The sequence below is a fragment of the Primulina huaijiensis genome, chromosome 18, assembly GCF_012295235.1.
Source record: "Primulina huaijiensis isolate GDHJ02 chromosome 18, ASM1229523v2, whole genome shotgun sequence".
Classification (NCBI taxonomy): domain Eukaryota; kingdom Viridiplantae; phylum Streptophyta; class Magnoliopsida; order Lamiales; family Gesneriaceae; genus Primulina; species Primulina huaijiensis.
Window position 1 is genome coordinate 1,332,004 of NC_133323.1, and position 17,621 is coordinate 1,349,624.

The following is a 17,621-nucleotide window of genomic DNA, read 5'->3' on the forward strand; positions in this document are numbered from 1 at the left end:
ATGAAGTATTACTTTCATTGATTCGGGGGAAGAATGAAGAAGGATGAGGAAACAAGAGAAGGGAAACTCATCTATATTGCTCAATGCATCAATTGTTCGTTTACAAATATAATGCTACTTAAAGAATTAGCCCAACCTATTGAAGCCCTTTCTCATCGTATTGCAAAATAAATTATAGTTTCGAAATTATTGGATCAAATTTATCAGTCAATTTTTCTACCGTGTAAATATATTTTTTGAAAATTAGAGCCTAAATGACTTACAATTGATTGAGTAGTAAACAGGGAACCAGGTTCAAATTTGATTGACATGCGCCTAAGTCTCGCCACCAAAATTTAGTCTGGTATTCTGTTTGATCACTTCTAATTTGGTAACACTACATTCCATCCACCTATTGAACATTCTCGTCGTTAATATTTCTTTAACCCGGAACTCGCTGAAAATGTTCCACTACCTTGTGGCAATGCAATTTACCATCTCGTAGAATGGTTTAGCAACATCGATGACAATATTTTGACATCAACAAGACCAATACGTTGGCATTCAGTTTTTTCCTAAAAAAACAAACAGAAGTACTCTAAATATTACAACAATTATAGGCAAAATCGCAAAGCACTGCACTACAATACCGATGTAAGACTACAAATCAAAATTTATTGATTGTTTAACCCTGCGCTATTATTTCTTCATCAAACGGAACGAGGGTCAATAAAGAGTATTTAACACGAAGCGATATTTTACCCTTATCTACCATAAGCCGAGCACCCGAGACTACCCAGTACCCAGGAGAGTGCTGTGGCCCTCTAGTCATTTCTGTGGTGTCAACAAACCTAAGAAGTTTAGGAGTTTGCGCAGGCACAGGGGGGCCTTCGGGATATAAAGCAGAGTTGACATTAACATCGGATGGGTTTGGAGGAGGTTTCTGACTGGTCGAAAAGCGACTACTGATTATAGTTGAAATAATTCCAGACTTGTGAGTCAAGGCGGGGGAACCATCCCACTCCACTTTCCTCACAACTGTGGCACCAGTAACTCTTGAAAAATGCAAGCGTAAAAAGAGCACATTTTTCATACCAGATTCCTTAACTTCAAACTGTGCGCCAGTGACTATGGAATGATCATCATCGGACTCGACAGGTGCTGTGCATATATGTGAAAAACTCTTCCACTGGACCTTCTCATAGTACCTACGGTCATCAGAGCTACTACCGTGTCTGCCAGATTCATTACGAAGTTGAAAGCTTTTCGGTGAGGAGGACAAGTGCTGCAAATGGATAGCTAAGCAATTGCACCTCTTTCCTTCCAAATATAGTCGCAGGCCAGTGATTGGTTTGTTTCCCACATCCACCTGTCAAGTTATTTTTTGCCACATAATAGATACAATCATTATAAGTCATCTCAGTGCATTCAATAGTAAAAATATGATGATAAAGCACGAGAAATGATCAAGCTTAAAGCAATCAATTCAGCAAATGATGAGAATAAATGCATCTCAAAGTATGCCCAAAATCTGTTTAGCAATGGAAGAGGGCAAGACCCATTTCTGCAAGTTTTCTCTTACACTGTGATGTCCTAACAAAATTGATAACTCGCATGTTAAAAGCTAGTCTCAATGCTGAATAAGGATTGGTAACTCCCTTTTTATTTGTATGATAGTGGCATTCAATACTCAGGACAGTAATCGAGTCTTGAGGGACAGAAGGGGAAGAAACTTGTAAAAATGCTATTGCTACTGGATAACAAGGAGAGATAACCTCAAGATTAAAAACGAATTTTTATATTCGAGATAATTCACACCTTAAGGACACTCTTTTTCATCCATCAAAAGCACATGCACTACCATCAGTCCATCACCATGAAGTTAGACTGAAACTTAAAAAGGTTAAATTTCAGGAGAAGTTACCTCATTAGTATCGACATAAAGCTTCGGACCCAACAAACTGAACTGCAAAGATGCTCCACCTTGCTGTTTCCTATCAGGACCAAGAGCGAGGTCACCAAATACAGGTGCCCACTGCTTTGGGAGTTGAAATTCCAGAAATTGATGAAGCTCTTCTATTGGCGGTTTATCTGCAAGAGAAGCAGCAGTTTATGGTATTCTATGTTCCATAAGAAGATACTCAATCTGACAATTAGGTTAATAATTAACCAGCTGATGGCAGTAACATCAACTTTTGACAAACTGACACCAATTGCCACCACCTTAAGGAGAATTTTTTGTCCATTTTTAAACTGTTGATACTGATTGATAAAAACAGGTAACATTATTAGATATAAGCTGAAAATATAAACTGCAAGGTTTACAGTAATGTGATTTCCGAAAGCTCAAAACAAGCATTATATCTACTCAAGTTTGCAGCATTATGTCTTGCCATTTTCAGTAAGAGTGTGAAATTTAAAAGATGCCAGAAATCTATCAAGTATGATGATACTTAATGCTTACAACGCAAATATAGATTGATGGCATGACCCAAGAATCCACTTCCGTCAATTCCACTCAAAAGTGATGAAATCGGAATAAAAGACATTGATATCACTTCAGGCTCAAGCTGAACAGTTTGACACCACTTGTTATGAGGCATATTTCTACTGCTGCTTCCGCCTCGCCTCCTCCAGAAGACAGTAATTTCCTGGAATTTTCATTCTGAAAAATTATGCCAACCAACAAGGAAATAACGACAGCAATAAAGTACACTACAAATCATATATGAGCAACTCTCCGACATGGAATGAGTTGTGCAATATCAATTGGCTAAGTTGATGGGTCTTATATCAAAACCAATGTAACTTATTTAGGGATTACCTCTTCATTGGAGCGAAAACTTGGTGTACTGGGATCCAAGAATGTAAATTCGCGCCCATTACTCTCATTCTGAAATGAATTAAACAGATTTATTTAACCATAGGAATTCTTACACAAGGATGCTTCTTAAATTGGTAAGATAAGAGACCAAATCTCTCTAACATGTTTCAACCACTAAAGGCTTTTCTTCCGAACAACAATAAATTCTTTGATTTTCCAAGAAAGAGTATTATAGAAATTGATGCACTAAATTTAATAAAATCAAATAAAAATTCAAACTTTCGTAATAAAGTTGCTGATTTAATTCAAACCATTCATCTATTTTATAGGTCTTGTAAAATTTAAGACAACCTTTGAAATCGGGTAGTTAGCAAAATAACATTGGTCAAATATTTTTTTAAAAAAGTATTTGAATACATTTGGTGAGAGTTATTTTTCAAAATTAAAGTTTGACCAAAGTCTTTCGCCTAACCTTCCCTTTAACCCGCCCCCATACAGTCCTAATGAAGTTGGGATAATGTACTCTCATGTTAGCTTCAATACAAGCTTGCTATTAATATGCAGGAGCAACATGCAGGCCTAATTAAAATGCAGTGATAAATTTTGCTAAAAAAAACAGTGATAATTTTCATACATAATGTGCTACTTTATGACAAAGGACTCCCATATACTGAAATAGTCCAAGGGATGGTCACGTGACATGATAATATCACAAAAACATTATTTCACAAACATGTTGTGATAGAAGGATAAATTTTTAAATCTAACCACTTCACCACCATAAGATCTCTCAGGATACAAGCCAGATTGTCCACTTGCATCACTAAACCTCTTGTCTGCCACCTCCTTCAATTTTTTCTGTATCTCAATGGGATGAAGAGGCGATGAATGCTGTTGCTTTACATATATAACATCCTTGCCCCCCATCTTCACACCAACAATGACATGTGTACCATATTTCTCAATAAACCTGAAAAAGAATTTTCAAAAGCATAATTTCTCTAACAAAAATACATGGAAATCATAATAAAATCTTCAAATAAAGAGCATCAGTATTCAGTCAACTGGGGATAGAAGGATTGTGCAACCTACCAAGGTTGACAACCACCAGAAATCTTGGCAATTAAATGAATGGAAAATATAATCAAACAAATTCACCCCTTAGTGACATGTTCTAAAATTTTGTGTAGATTTAATACATAATTTCCCATTGAAAAGCAACATTATTCATGTCCTGGGCATATCAGAACAATTAAAGGGCTAGTCCCTTGATTCAAACATCTTGAGTCAGAGAAAATAAGTGTATACATGTTTCAGCGATGTACATGGAAGAGAAATAAGTTTTTATGCTCGCCTTGTCAATGCCGAAGGATCCCATGATGATGGGACAGCTTGTTTGACATGATCACGGAGCGTCACTTGGGCCCTTTCCAATGCAATGTTGTAGAGGGTGATGAAGACCCCATCAAAAGCAAGGGATTTTGTGAAAGCAGCATCTTTTTGCCAAGAACCTGTGAACTCAAACGCTGCATTGAAGTGGCCAGTCGGAATTTTACCTGAAAGTGATAATTCCTGGTTGAACTGTTCTGACATCTAAAAGGTCAGATGATGTGTTAGTCACAAACTCAAAGACAGATAATAGTAGAATTCAACTACTTCTCAAAATAACTATGATGAATAATACATCTAATAAAAGGAATCAATGTAGCTAAAAAGAATGCAGGTCTCAGCTCTTACAATCAAACAATTATAAAGACTTCATTCTTTAACGAGTTCCAGCTCTCATACCTAAAAATTGTGGTAAAACTATAACAATTTAAAAAATACCACAACGAGGAGCAGGAGTATAGCATTAGCTAGTCAGCTAGTCAGCGGCAACAATGGCCAATTACTACAATTTGGCAGCCAGATGGTAGTTTTACAGAACTTGTGCATAAAAATATTGTTTTAAAGATACCTGCTGGAAAGGAAGGATGTCAGAACTGAACCGCATGCGCTCGCCTTTATCACAGTCGATGGACTTGGAAACGTTCTGGACCAAAATACCTCCAGGAATCGCTATATCCCGGACCCGATCATCGTCCATGGCGATCAACCTCGGGCCCTCTTTCGTGGTATGCTGATTCTTGCAGTACTTCAACCGCAGATCCAACGTCAAATCATAGCCCAGGCCAATGCACTGCACGGCCTCCTCCGCCGCCGCCCTCAGCCTCAACAAAGTCTCTTTCTTGCTACTATGGTTAGCCATAACTAAAAAAGAAAAGGTCTTTATCTGTCAACCTGCTATATTTCCGTGCACAAACTCATGAAATTACTCCACCATAACAATAACTTGAAGAATTGTTGAAGAGATCAGCCGGGTTGTTGGTCTGCCGAATATTACTTCATCAGAACAGAGGTTGGGAATATGATGGAGCTGTGAATCGGGTTTTGAGTTGAAAATTGTGGACTGGTCAATCAAAATGGAGCAGGCACAGTTGATTATTGAAAAGGTTGATCAAGTCACTGTATGATCAATTTTTCACAGATATTGGTAATCATATTGATATTAATATTAACCTATAAATGCAGTACTTCAAAGTTTGAGTTGGTGTTAGGTAAGTTAATAATATTTAAACGAGGGCCAGCGGTGGAGGGAAAGTCAACACGTGAGTGCCGCCACCGGGTCTTCGTACCGGCATCTGCCTGCAGGCGTGGGGTGGAATGTGAACGAACAAAACTTTTGGAAAATTCTAAAAAGAGATTGCAAATGTACATACATAAGACTTTGAACAAAATAAGACCAACTTTGTACCTTATTTGATCTGCTCAGATTAGCTGACATCCCAAGTTTGATTCCCCCTCCGATGTAGTAATAAAAAAAAACTTTGAACAAAAGACAGATTACTAAGCATAAACCCAACCAAACGAAATTTAGTATATAAAATTTTCTAGAAATTGCTAACCAGCTATAATTGTACTGACAAATAGGTAATCAAACATTAACTAAAAATTTCAATAAACACTTAATTTGAACAAAAAATATATAATATATTTTGAATTCATTCACATATGTTATTTTTCTTTAATAAATCAATTTCTTTACTAAAAAGATTTATCTTATATAACATTTTTTTTTATCTTTTTGTTGTTTAAATATAGACAAATAGTAGTTGGTGTGAATTGCTATTGAATCAAATAAATATGTGCAAATTTGAGTTGAAAGAATGTAAATCGAATAATTTGATGCATGCATTTATTTAACTAATATGACAATTGATTGGATTATAATGAAATGATTATAAGTTAATTAGAAGAATATATGTGTTAAGTTTTTTGATTAGGAAAACATATATATTAAATTTTATTTATTTATGATTATTTGGTGTTGTTAATGTGGATGTGAGCTAAACGGATTTATTTGTAATGATTTGGATAATATTAAATTTACCTCCGCCTCTTCACTTGTCATTGCATTATATGTGTTTACTATTTATTTTACGTTATTTATTTATTTTATATTCGTTAATATTAAATTTATATTTTCATTTCATTATAATATTACTATGTACTGAAAAAATAAATATATTAATAATTATTTTAATTAACTTTAGTTGTATAATTTTGAAAATCTCAAATCATCTACATAAATCGAAAGACTACTTAGGGACATATATTTAAAAATTTAATATCTAAGATATATATGAAAATTGTATTCTATATTATTTTTATTAACTTTAATTTTCTAACATAATTTATTATTAGATTAATGGGTTAATGACAATGAATATCAAATTAAATACTAATGTTAATCACGATTTAAATTCTATAACCATTATTTTTTCCTTTAATTTATTTGAAACTCGCAAAAGCTCCATCTTATTGCAATTTTTGTTTGAAGTATTTGTAAATTGTTAAGAGCTAAAGATTGAAATTTTTTATATTTTTTTGAAATTGCATTTGAGATCATAGTTTTGGTATCTAGTTTCTCTCAAAAAATTGTATATAAGTAAGTGAAAATTCAAGAGAAATCAGTTCATTTAATTTATTTGTTTCGTCGTCGTGTTCTTTTTATTTTCAAAGTGCTAGGTCTCATCCAATTTTTTTATATTGTACTTATTATTTATTTATAGGATATACATTCAGTGAGATGTTATAATGATATTAGATGATTATAGCCAAACTATAAATTTGAAATTATATGCTATATTATCTATATATTCTGCACCATTTTATTTTCATCTAAATTGTCTTTTTTTTTTTTTTTTTTTTTANGCGTGGATGAATAAACATATCTTTTGAGTTTGTTTCATTCTGTATTGTTTTCTATGTGTTATGTTTATTAATTATTATCATTTGCTAATAATATAAGTTTTTGATATCGAATTTTAATTTTTTATATAATTTATATTATATATAAATCAGTATCAACCTGTAGAGTACTTCATGCTAGTTGAACAAAAAAGCAGTAAAAAAACTGGAGGATTAGAAGCGAGCGGTAGTCCATAATCCAGATAGCCGTTGTCCTGTGGCTGAAATCAAACCAAAGCTCAAAAACAATGGCCCGGAGCCCAACAAAAATATTAACACCGAAACGCTAACCACCGCCGAGATATGGCCATCGCCGCCGAATTTTACCGCCTCGAACTTCTTTTGGCCCCGAATCCCTGCTTCAACTCCACTGCCATCGTTCCTTGTCGCCCTTTGAACTCAAGCAGAACCGAATCCGTTTTTCTTCACAGGAATTGCTTATCTGCCAGAAAAATCGGCTTATTGCACCAGAAACGACGTCTTGGTTTTGGTGGCGTACGTTGCCAGGTTACTGGAATTCAGCCTAAACTCGCCCCTTCTGATGCTGAAATCGAACTTTCCGCTCGTGCTGGCAAAGACCGCCTTTCGAAGGTTTCAGTACTTCCGTTAACTTTTACAGTTTGTCCGAGAGAACAGTTTTTATTTTTAAAATAGTCACGTATTTTATTTTCTGTTAAGTTTTAGGAAAAAAGAATTAGTAAGAATGCTGATATAGAGTTACAAAATTTTCAATTTTATTCCTTGGGACGGTACCACTAAACCAAAGTGATGAAGAACCATATTTGTGAGGGTAGATCAAGAAATAAAGCAATAAACGTGGTTGTGTACCACTAATGAGGAAAATTTGAAGAACAATCCCAGTGAATTATTTAATTTGAAGAGTGAGTTGTTTTTGTATTAAAATAATATGTATCGAAATGGCAGGTTCCGTCATCAAATATAAGGAATTTCTGCATCATAGCTCATATTGATCATGGGAAATCGACTTTGGCGGATAAACTGTTGCAGATAACTGGCACTGTGGAAAGCAGAGAGATGAAGGAACAGTTTCTCGATAACATGGACTTGGAGAGAGAAAGAGGCATCACCATTAAATTACAGGTCGACTTTGTGGCCGAGTAAATTTAATTGATGTATAAAACATGTGCGAAGTTAGTTCTCGCTTGGTCTGTCAGGCTCTGTGCTGCGTGTGATTGAATCAGATGCAACCTCGAGTTAGTTATTTGTTGAAATTGCATAGCACGATCTCTCAAGTATTGCTGTTCAAAGTTGGCCACATAATATTTTTATGAATTATTCAACAAACGATTACCTGAATCAAAGGATAGTTTTCTTCCCCGAGTGCATGTAGCTCATAGAAAAAGTAGGCATAATGAGTTAAATAACAGATTTGGTTTTCTTCTGACCGCATACTTGCTGTAACTTGCAACACATTATTTTCTAAGAGCACTGGAATTCAGCATGTAAGGCAACAATAATATTCTATAATCTAATATTGTTTCCATGACATTAGAGTCTCACAGTTGTACGTTGTGATCCTTTTAGTGAAAATAGCCCTTGGTTATTGGAATTTCTCTCATACGGGAGATGGATTTAGATACAATTTTTTCTTCTGGACCTGCCATATGTAATTGTAACGCTTCATTATTATGGTTTGTTAAAGGTAATATGAAATCTAAGTTGAAGCTGCTGCTATCTACTGTGATCATTGTTAATTCAAAATTATTGAACACTGTAATATTTTTCCTCATAGGCTGCGCGGATGCGTTATATGCATAGAAATGAACCATATTGCCTAAATCTTATTGATACTCCAGGTCATGTAGACTTCTCCTATGAGGTATATTGCTGAAACCATGAAAGATTCTTTTTATTGAAGTTTTGATATTTGATGGCACCAATATTCCCCACATATGTTGGTTCTATTTTTCAACGTCTTTAGGTTTCTCGCTCTCTTGCCGCTTGTGAGGGTGCGCTCCTTGTTGTGGATGCTTCTCAGGTGAGCCGCTTCTCTCTTTTCAATGCACGGTCATTTTTCAATTCTCCTGTTTCTCTCCCAACACCCATGGGAGTTACTTATTTGCATGAATTTATTTTTTTCTGTAGATCCATATGATGTTGAGTTGAAATATCGAAGAACCAATCTTATCATATCAAAGTCTGAAATAGATACATATTATTTTGCAGGGGGTTGAGGCCCAAACACTGGCTAATGTGTATTTAGCTTTGGAAAACAATCTTGAGATCATTCCAGTAAGTGGAACTTTCAATCTAATTTCAGTTTGTTTGATTCTCTATTAACTTTAGAGTGCATTGTTTTTTAAGGATGATGTGGTGGTCCACATGGAACATGGGATGAGAAAAATGAGATGTACATTTGGAAGACTACATAATGCTACACAATAAATGCTGGCAGTTTATGGACTCAAGACTGTTTCAGCAGAAACAATGGTTTATTTAAATCTAAACATAACATGAAATTAAAGATGGATCAGCATTTCTTATAAATTGTATAATTCAGCTAGAGCAATTAAACCTGCTGAAGCCGGAATTCTGGTGCTAGAAATGTTGTCGCTGTAGCGAAAAAGCATATTTTTGGGGTTCTTTTTATTTACTTTATCCACAATGAGAAATTCGAAATCATATTTCACCTAGCTTTTAGTGAGTTTCGTTTATTTAGTTTTTGAGGCAATTTCTTATAGTCTAGCTTTTGGTAGATGGACTCATATAGGACCACAATTCTATACTCTTATTTGTGGGATATGTTTGTATTTTGGCAATATTTATCATCCTTTGGTCATTTGTTTCATGGTTGTTGCTCATAAAATTTATTTTGTAATAAGTTATCTTGAATTTTATCAACTGCTCACCAAAATTTGCTGCTCTATACAATCTGTAATCACTCGGCATAAGGAATTTTCAAACATTTGCTTTCTTCAGGTTTTGAACAAAATAGATCTTCCAGGTGCTGAGCCCGATCGAGTTTCTCGAGAGATCGAGGAGGTTGGTTTGTCATGCTTGATGGTTTACCGAAGAATTTACCAAAATGAGGAATTTGTAATGTTATGATGATAATGGTGTATTTTATAACAGACCTTTTCAATCTTTACACATATTTATCAAAAGCATTCATTGCCTCAACAGGACTCCCACCTTAAGTCGAGGATTAATAACTTAACAAGGCAAAAATATTCTTGATTATGCTAAAAGTGTGCTCTCACTTCTGAAATTGCTAATCTTTCTTCGCAGATTGTTGGTCTGGATTGTAGTGAAGCAATTCAATGCTCGGCAAAGGTTGACTCTATCTCCGAATATCTACTTGCAATATATAATTTGACAAAAAATGCCGCCCTTTCCCCCTTCTTGCAGATTGTAATGAATTGGAAATGCCAGCTTTATGATGTATGTCAGAGGTTCATTTGGGGTATTAACACTTGTTATTATTTTGTAGGAAGGGATAGGTATCACGGAAATTCTAAATGCAATTGTCCAAAAGATCCCCCGCCCTCAAGATACCGCAGAAAGACCCTTGAGGGCTCTCATATTTGATAGGTAACAAAGTTAGGTCTATGATAAATGCTATGATGTTTAATTCTAGTTTTGGTAAGTTATTTACTTGATTTTATATTGCTGTTAGTTTCGTCAAATAATCCTCTTCCTTTCTATAATATATATATATTTTTTATCTTCTCCTTGCAACACGAGAAAAAAACTTGAAAAAATGTCTGGCTTCTTTTAGTATTTGATAGGTATCAAATTACTACGATAAAATCTATGATGTTTAATACTTGTGTTTGTAAGTTATTTACTTATATTGCTGTTAGTTTCGTCAGAACCCTCTTCCTTTCTATAATATGTTGATTTGATTCTTTTTTATCTTTTCCTTGCAACACGAGAACAAATGTCTAGCTTCTTTTGGTGTGTCATTTTTGTATATATATCATGTTTAACTTATTAAACTGAAACTTTTAATGTTACTTGATCATGTTGTCTGTGCTAATCACCTCATTCTGTTTTAAACATATAGTGATTTATGTACATCAAATTTAATTTTGAATGCTGAATTGATTTTATTTTGGCTTTGCTTTTGTTAATATCTCAATCATCTTCTTACTGCAAGTGGTTTTAAAATATTTGGCAGCTACTATGATGCATACAGAGGGGTCATTGTATATTTTCGACTTATTGACGGAACTTTACGAAAAGGAGACCGAATATTTTTTATGGCAAGTGGAAAGGTATGGGTCCACAATCATGCAGCAATTTCATGAAGTTTCGTTTAAGAAAATAATGCTATATACATTTTGAGGAACCTGCGGAGGAATATCAGCCCTTTTCAGACCTAATTTCGTTGATGGGTGAATGTCCTGAGAGTAACTCCATAGTTTACCAGTTAATTGATTCACCTGCAACTGATTGCTTACCCATCTTGATTTATTATTTGAGCATGCAGTTGGGAAAAATTATGTTTAAATACTTTTGGTGCTCCATTTCTGAAATGTAGCTTGCATCAACGGATTCTACGCAAACTCAGCTGCTAATATTGAATTTCAAATGTAGGATTATTATGCTGATGAAGTTGGAGTTTTATCTCCCAACCAGTTGCAGGTTGAAGAGCTGTACGCTGGAGAGGTGGGAAATCTCATCTTGCTTGGTCTTGTGATTGATGCGTGCTTCTTTGATAGAAATTGAACAATTTGTCTTTTATTTTTAAGCATGTTCACAAATGTTATTTCATTTCTTAGTGTTAATAATATTTTTTCAAATGCTCTATTACCTAAAGGCCAACTAAAATAGACAGTTTACTCATATTGTCATAGTAAACATGCTAACATATACAGAACTTTCTCCTTTCTCGTTATGCCTAAATCTCCTTGTCAATTTAATAAGGCATTCAAATACCTGGAAGGGAGTTTTTTAGGACGTTAACAAATATTATTCTATTTCTGAATGTTAATTTTCTCAGATGCTCTATTACTGAAAGGGCCATCATGCAATACCTATCGACTATCAATTTACATTTTCATATTTCACCTTTTTAATTATGGTTAGATTTCCTTGTCAATTCAAGAAGGCATTTAAATGTCTAGGCAGGAAGGAGGATTATCTTCCTGGTTGCTGAAGATTGGGTTTTTTTTCTTGTTTATTGGCTCGTGGCTTGTTTTGGTCTCAGATTCATTAAGATGGCTTCTTATTTGTTGTTCATAGGGTGATTTTTTGTTTTCAATTACATATAATTTTACGCTGCGTTTGGTATAAGTGATTGAGTGGGATCGTGGTTGGTTTTTTAGGATAAACCATCATTTGGTAGGTTTTTAAATAAACCCACTCAATCTTTTATTCAAAGGACTTGGGGACGCTAAAGTAAGGAAAATAAACCCATCCCTACAGTAACAATCCATATCTTAATCATATACATTAATTCCAATACCACCCTTTGCCCTACAAAAAAAAAAGGAGAAGAATGAAGTAGTTGAGGGAAAATAAATATTGGTTAGGGTTGTAATCTTAATATGTTTGAAGGTTAATTGGTCAAAAAGTACAAACATTCTTAATTCATCGTACCCACAGAAATCATACCAAACATAATACTAGTTTATCATCATATATTATATTTTTCTATCAATCAATTTTTTTTATCATCATTTACTTACCATTCAATAATCTCATCCTCCAAACCAAGCATGTCCTCACTGTTGAAAATATAGAAGGCGACCTTTTCATTTCAGAATTGTTAGAAGTATGCTTATTGGTGTTCATTCCATACAGATTTTTCTTGAAATTTTTTTTCTTGGATGCTCAGAAAGACCAGAAATAACTCATCCACTGGATTTTACTCTCCCTTTTGAAATCCTTTTCGTACTATGTACTTTGACAATTCTATAGCCATGTCATTTTTATGTTTGTTCTCTAAGCTTTTTACTATTTATTGCCAGTACAAATATTTATCAAGACATATCCTTCAGGTAGGTTATCTTTCAGCTTCCATAAGATCAGTGGCAGATGCTAGGGTGGGTGACACAATAACACACTACAGTAGGAAAGCTGAACAATCGCTGCCTGGATACAAGGAGGCTACACCAATGGTTTTCTGTGGCCTATTTCCTGTTGATGCTGACCAGTATTACCCTGTTTCACTCTTTATGTGCTTAATATATGGTGGATCACAATTTTGAATAAATTACAATGGTTGTTTTCTTATTGTAGATTTCACGAGTTGCGCGATGCTTTAGACAAATTGCAGCTTAATGATGCTGCTCTAAAGGTAGGACCTTTTTGATAATTTTGTCGCAATTGTGCCTTGGGGATTGGAGGTTTTAAAAAATAAAATACAAATATAAAATCATCTTGGAGATCAATCTTAATATTAATAAAATACCATGAGATGGTTGTTTTTCTTTTGTAAAACGTCAAATGCAGATACGTGCAGCAAATTTATCAATTATTCGAGCCTTTTTTTGTGTCGTCTTTTCTTTCCCCTACCTGGTTCAGGGACCATTATAGCTAGGAACCAAGAAATAGAGCACAAATTAATGAGGAGGCACTTTATTTTCTGAGAATTTTTAATAGTAACAAATGCAGAACATGTTCAATGTTACTGAAGAACATTTGATATTCGACCCCAACAGCTTTTCTATTTTGTTGGGATCTTTGGATATAGTACCATTGTTCCCACTCTGTCGTCTACTTCCATTTGGACGCATGTACAGAAGTTCTGTTTCTTTTCTTGAATACAAACAGATTTCTTCCATAGAAGTTTCTTTTGACCATATTGTTTTTGTTACTATTTAGAATAATATACATAAAATATATTTCCCAATGATTATGTTACCATACAGTTTGAGCCAGAGACCTCGAGTGCTATGGGATTTGGCTTTAGATGTGGGTTTCTGGGTCTTCTTCATATGGAAATTGTGCAGGTGAACTGCTTTTTTAGCATGTTTTGGTGTTTTGATCTTGGTTACATCTACTAGCACTACTTGCTTTGCAATCATATAGATCCTGTTCTGAATGAGTTCTTTTCCACAGGAAAGGCTAGAACGTGAATACAATTTGAGTCTAATAACCACAGCTCCAAGTGTTGTTTACAGAGTGAACTGTTTAAACGGTGATACTGTAATATCTGCTTATCCCATTCTTGATATTTTTCGCTAATTTTTGTTTAGTTATTAAAATTTATCTTGAGTCGAAGAACTGTCTTTCTGCTGTAGCTACAAGTGTTATTTTTCTGTAGCATTAGGAAATATGAGCACGGTAGTCATGGTTGGACTGCTACAGTTTGGTATTTTGGGTTCCTTGCTTTGTCATTTCAGTTATTTGTGTTTCCATGACCTCATCCATCTGTAATATGCACATTTTTTAATAAAACCAGCTGTTTAGGAGAAAGTGTTATCATATCATTTTACATGTGAAAGAGTAAATTGTCAGTAGAATGGTCATCCATGGAAGCATGAAAATAGATTTGAAGACTTTAATATAGGTATAATTGTATGATAAATAACTAAATTTGTCGCCGACACAAGTCTTTATTTAAGTTCATATTTTAGATGACTCACTTTTAGAGGTTCACTCTTATGTTTATGACTTACGGTGTTCTCACATAATATAGATCTGATCTATTAGGGAATTTTTTTTAAATTTATTTTGTTTATTGAATTCTGCCGTTTCTGGGGCTTGTACATTATCATTCCGAATGTAAAGATATTCCTGACCATCTCTTTCTTAATGAATGTTTGTATATTCCTATTTTGGAACAGGTTGAATGTTCAAATCCATCTTTACTTCCTGAACCTGGAAACAGGAGGTCAATTGAAGAGCCTTTTGTTAAGGTTGCTCGCCTTTGGTTTGGCCTAGTGTGTTGGAATCAGTTTCAAAGTTTTTAAAAGACAGCTTGATCATGTAATAACTGATTTTTTTCCCAATGTACAGATTGAAATGCTCACTCCAAAAGAATATATTGGTGCCCTAATGGAGCTTGCTCAGGACCGAAGAGGAGAATTCACTGAAATGAAGTTTATTACTGAGAGTAGAGCATCGATAACTTATAGGTTACCCCTAGCCGAGGTATCCCTTTTTGAGGTTAAAGCGACTTGAATTCATGGGGACTAGAAAGTATTACCTTCAATTTCTGACTTACGTTTCACTTCGAGGATTTGGGTTGTTCATCGTGCAGATGGTAGGGGATTTCTTTGATCAGCTAAAGTCAAAGAGTAAAGGCTATGCTAGCATGGAGTACTCCGTCATCGGGTAAAACCATCAATCGATCTTTTGGAGTAAATAGTTAATTATAAACCAAACTAGGCAACTGCCAGTGTTATTTAGATAGTTTTCTGGATAGATGAACCATTTCTCGCACTTTCTTCTTCTTTCTTTATGAACGTTCACTCTTAGACTAGCAGGTGTAGCAGCTATAATTTGCTAAGATATTCATTTCTTGAAAGTGTAATTTACTGTATTCATGTCGATTTATATTCGCATTCATTTAGTTTATTACTGATATTGCCTTTTAGTTATCCCAAGGCACACGCTAACTATATTTTTAGATTTATGACTGTGTTTTACCTTGAGTTTTTTGAATCATGAAATAGGTATAAAGAAAGTGATCTGATAAAACTTGATATTCAAATTAATGGGGATCTTGTGGAGCCTTTATCGACTATTGTACATAAAGACAAGGTATCATACTCTTGTTGACTTGTTTACTAGAATGAGGTTTTCATATAATGAAATATATGCCCATGCCCACTTTTCTCAGGCTTATCCTGTTGGTAGGGCTTTGACTCAAAAACTGAAGGAACTAATACCGAGACAAATGTTTAAAATTCCAATCCAGGTAACTTCACATATTTTCTGGGAAGCACTATCTCATGATTCTCTCGGGGTAAATGAAAATCCACCTAAAATTGTCATTCACTTTAATCTTGTAAGAAATGCCAATTGCGATCGGATGTAGATTTTGCATATAACTTAATATTTTCTATAATTTTCGATGTCCCTACTAAAATCCAGATGAAACGAACCACCACAAAATGTATTCTGCAGCTTTCTCAGTTATAATGTAGTCTAAGAGCACCTCACCTTTTGCGTAGGCATGCATAGGCTCCAAAGTGATCGCCAGCGAATCTCTGTCTGCTATCAGGAAGGATGTTCTTGCAAAATGCTATGGTGAGATTATGTCTCCTGAATGAAGAGACTGCGAAATGCAGGCATCATGTTAATATGGCCATGATACAATTGGTATCGGTTTCATAGGCTAGGCCAACTTAAAAAGGGTAAAAAAAATTAATGACCGTGTATTAAAATATAAAACTATTGTTCTCATAAACTAGGGAATATTGGTTTCCAACATCCTATCAAAATAGGTCTCACATTCAACATAAAAGATTCATAGTTTCTTTTATAATATTGTTTCATCGTATATGTTCTCTAGTCTGTTACTTTATGGAAGGAGATATATTAAAATCTAGAACTATTGTTGGACACCTCTCACAAGTCCTAACTTTTTGAACGAAATGGTCTCTAACTTCATATCAGAGAATTGTGTTTCTCACGACACATCGTTTTCCAATTCCTGTTTTGACACTTTCTTAATAGTGATGTTTTTTTGAGATTATTTTGAATTAACTGTTTCGCAGGTAAGTACATATGATGAAATTCTTACCTTTTTTCATTTTCTATGCAATTACTTTTCTTGATTCATTCCTCCAGGTGGAGACATCACGAGGAAGAAGAAGTTATTGCGGAAACAGGTGAGTATTACTGCATGCATGACCACAACATAATTTTTTGGTAGTTTCTTGGAATTGTTGACTGTCATATAACTTGTATGTATGTTTTCCTTATAAAACATGTGATGGACCTACGGCTGATAGTTTTGTTTCACTCCAATCAGGCCGAGGGAAAGAAAAGAATGAAGTCAATTGGAAAAGTGGACGTACCTCAAGAAGCATTCATGGCCGTGCTTAAACTTGAAAAAGAAGTGCTCTGATTTGCATTTGTACATATAAAGTACTAGTCTCAGAATGCATTTCAATTTTGAAAGGAAAGAAAAAAGCTTTTATTTCCCAAATTTTTGTGGGACAATTATTGAAATCTTCTTGTTATGATATTTAAACTTCTCGGACTCAAATCATACAAACTTGAAATCTCGGGCTCCTTTAGCGTATACTTTGAATGGTTGTGTTGTTAATTTTCTTCGAAATGGTAAGCAAATAAGCTGTGTTCCTACAATTAAAACTAGTGCACTTATAATTTTTTTTAATTAATTTAATTTATATTAAAATAAAGGTCATTTTATAACTGTAGAAATGATTGAGATGTCATAGTGCAATTTTTGATGGATATTTATTGAAAATAAACTCCAATCACAATTTGAAAAAATTTCTTATTATAAGGGTAATTTGGGAACAACACGCTGGTTTACTTCACGGCGAACTATTTTGTCATTGTTTGACGTATTCTTTATTTATAGTAAGCTCAAAACACTCGCTCAAACGGACCGGGCATTGACCAATGCCTTCACAACACC

At 34.4% G+C, this 17,621-nt stretch overlaps 2 protein-coding genes across 5 annotated transcripts; one reads left to right on the forward strand and one right to left on the reverse strand.

Moving 5' to 3' along the window:
- Positions 1–502: 502 nt before the first annotated feature.
- LOC140964688 (MACPF domain-containing protein At4g24290-like) lies at positions 503–5,536 on the reverse strand. The gene is made up of 7 exons (XM_073424558.1): positions 4,761–5,536; positions 4,158–4,396; positions 3,572–3,773; positions 2,804–2,872; positions 2,444–2,630; positions 1,904–2,070; positions 503–1,348 (listed from the first exon to the last, which is right to left on the reverse strand). Exons 1-7 carry the CDS (start codon positions 5,049–5,051, stop codon positions 665–667), a joined length of 1,839 nt encoding a protein of 612 aa, XP_073280659.1. The 5' UTR covers positions 5,052–5,536; the 3' UTR covers positions 503–664.
- Positions 5,537–7,238: 1,702 nt separating this feature from the next.
- LOC140964318 (translation factor GUF1 homolog, chloroplastic) lies at positions 7,239–17,241 on the forward strand. Of its 4 annotated transcripts, none has more exons than XR_012172868.1 (22): positions 7,239–7,684; positions 8,018–8,194; positions 8,847–8,933; positions 9,036–9,092; positions 9,281–9,346; positions 10,034–10,096; positions 10,343–10,387; positions 10,545–10,645; positions 11,235–11,331; positions 11,654–11,725; positions 13,060–13,214; positions 13,301–13,358; positions 13,933–14,013; positions 14,123–14,209; positions 14,851–14,922; positions 15,023–15,157; positions 15,267–15,340; positions 15,682–15,769; positions 15,866–15,926; positions 16,183–16,258; positions 16,802–16,842; positions 16,986–17,241. XR_012172868.1 is itself a non-coding variant. In XM_073423987.1 (22 exons), exons 1-22 carry the CDS (start codon positions 7,397–7,399, stop codon positions 17,079–17,081), a joined length of 2,094 nt encoding a protein of 697 aa, XP_073280088.1. In that variant the 5' UTR covers positions 7,239–7,396; the 3' UTR covers positions 17,082–17,241. The 4 variants fall into 4 exon arrangements, 2 of the variants coding, with proteins under 2 accessions (XP_073280088.1, XP_073280089.1); XM_073423987.1 differs by having other exon boundaries at positions 15,849–15,926; XR_012172869.1 differs by lacking the exon at positions 16,183–16,258 and having other exon boundaries at positions 16,986–17,051.
- The last annotated feature ends 380 nt before the right edge of the window (positions 17,242–17,621 follow it).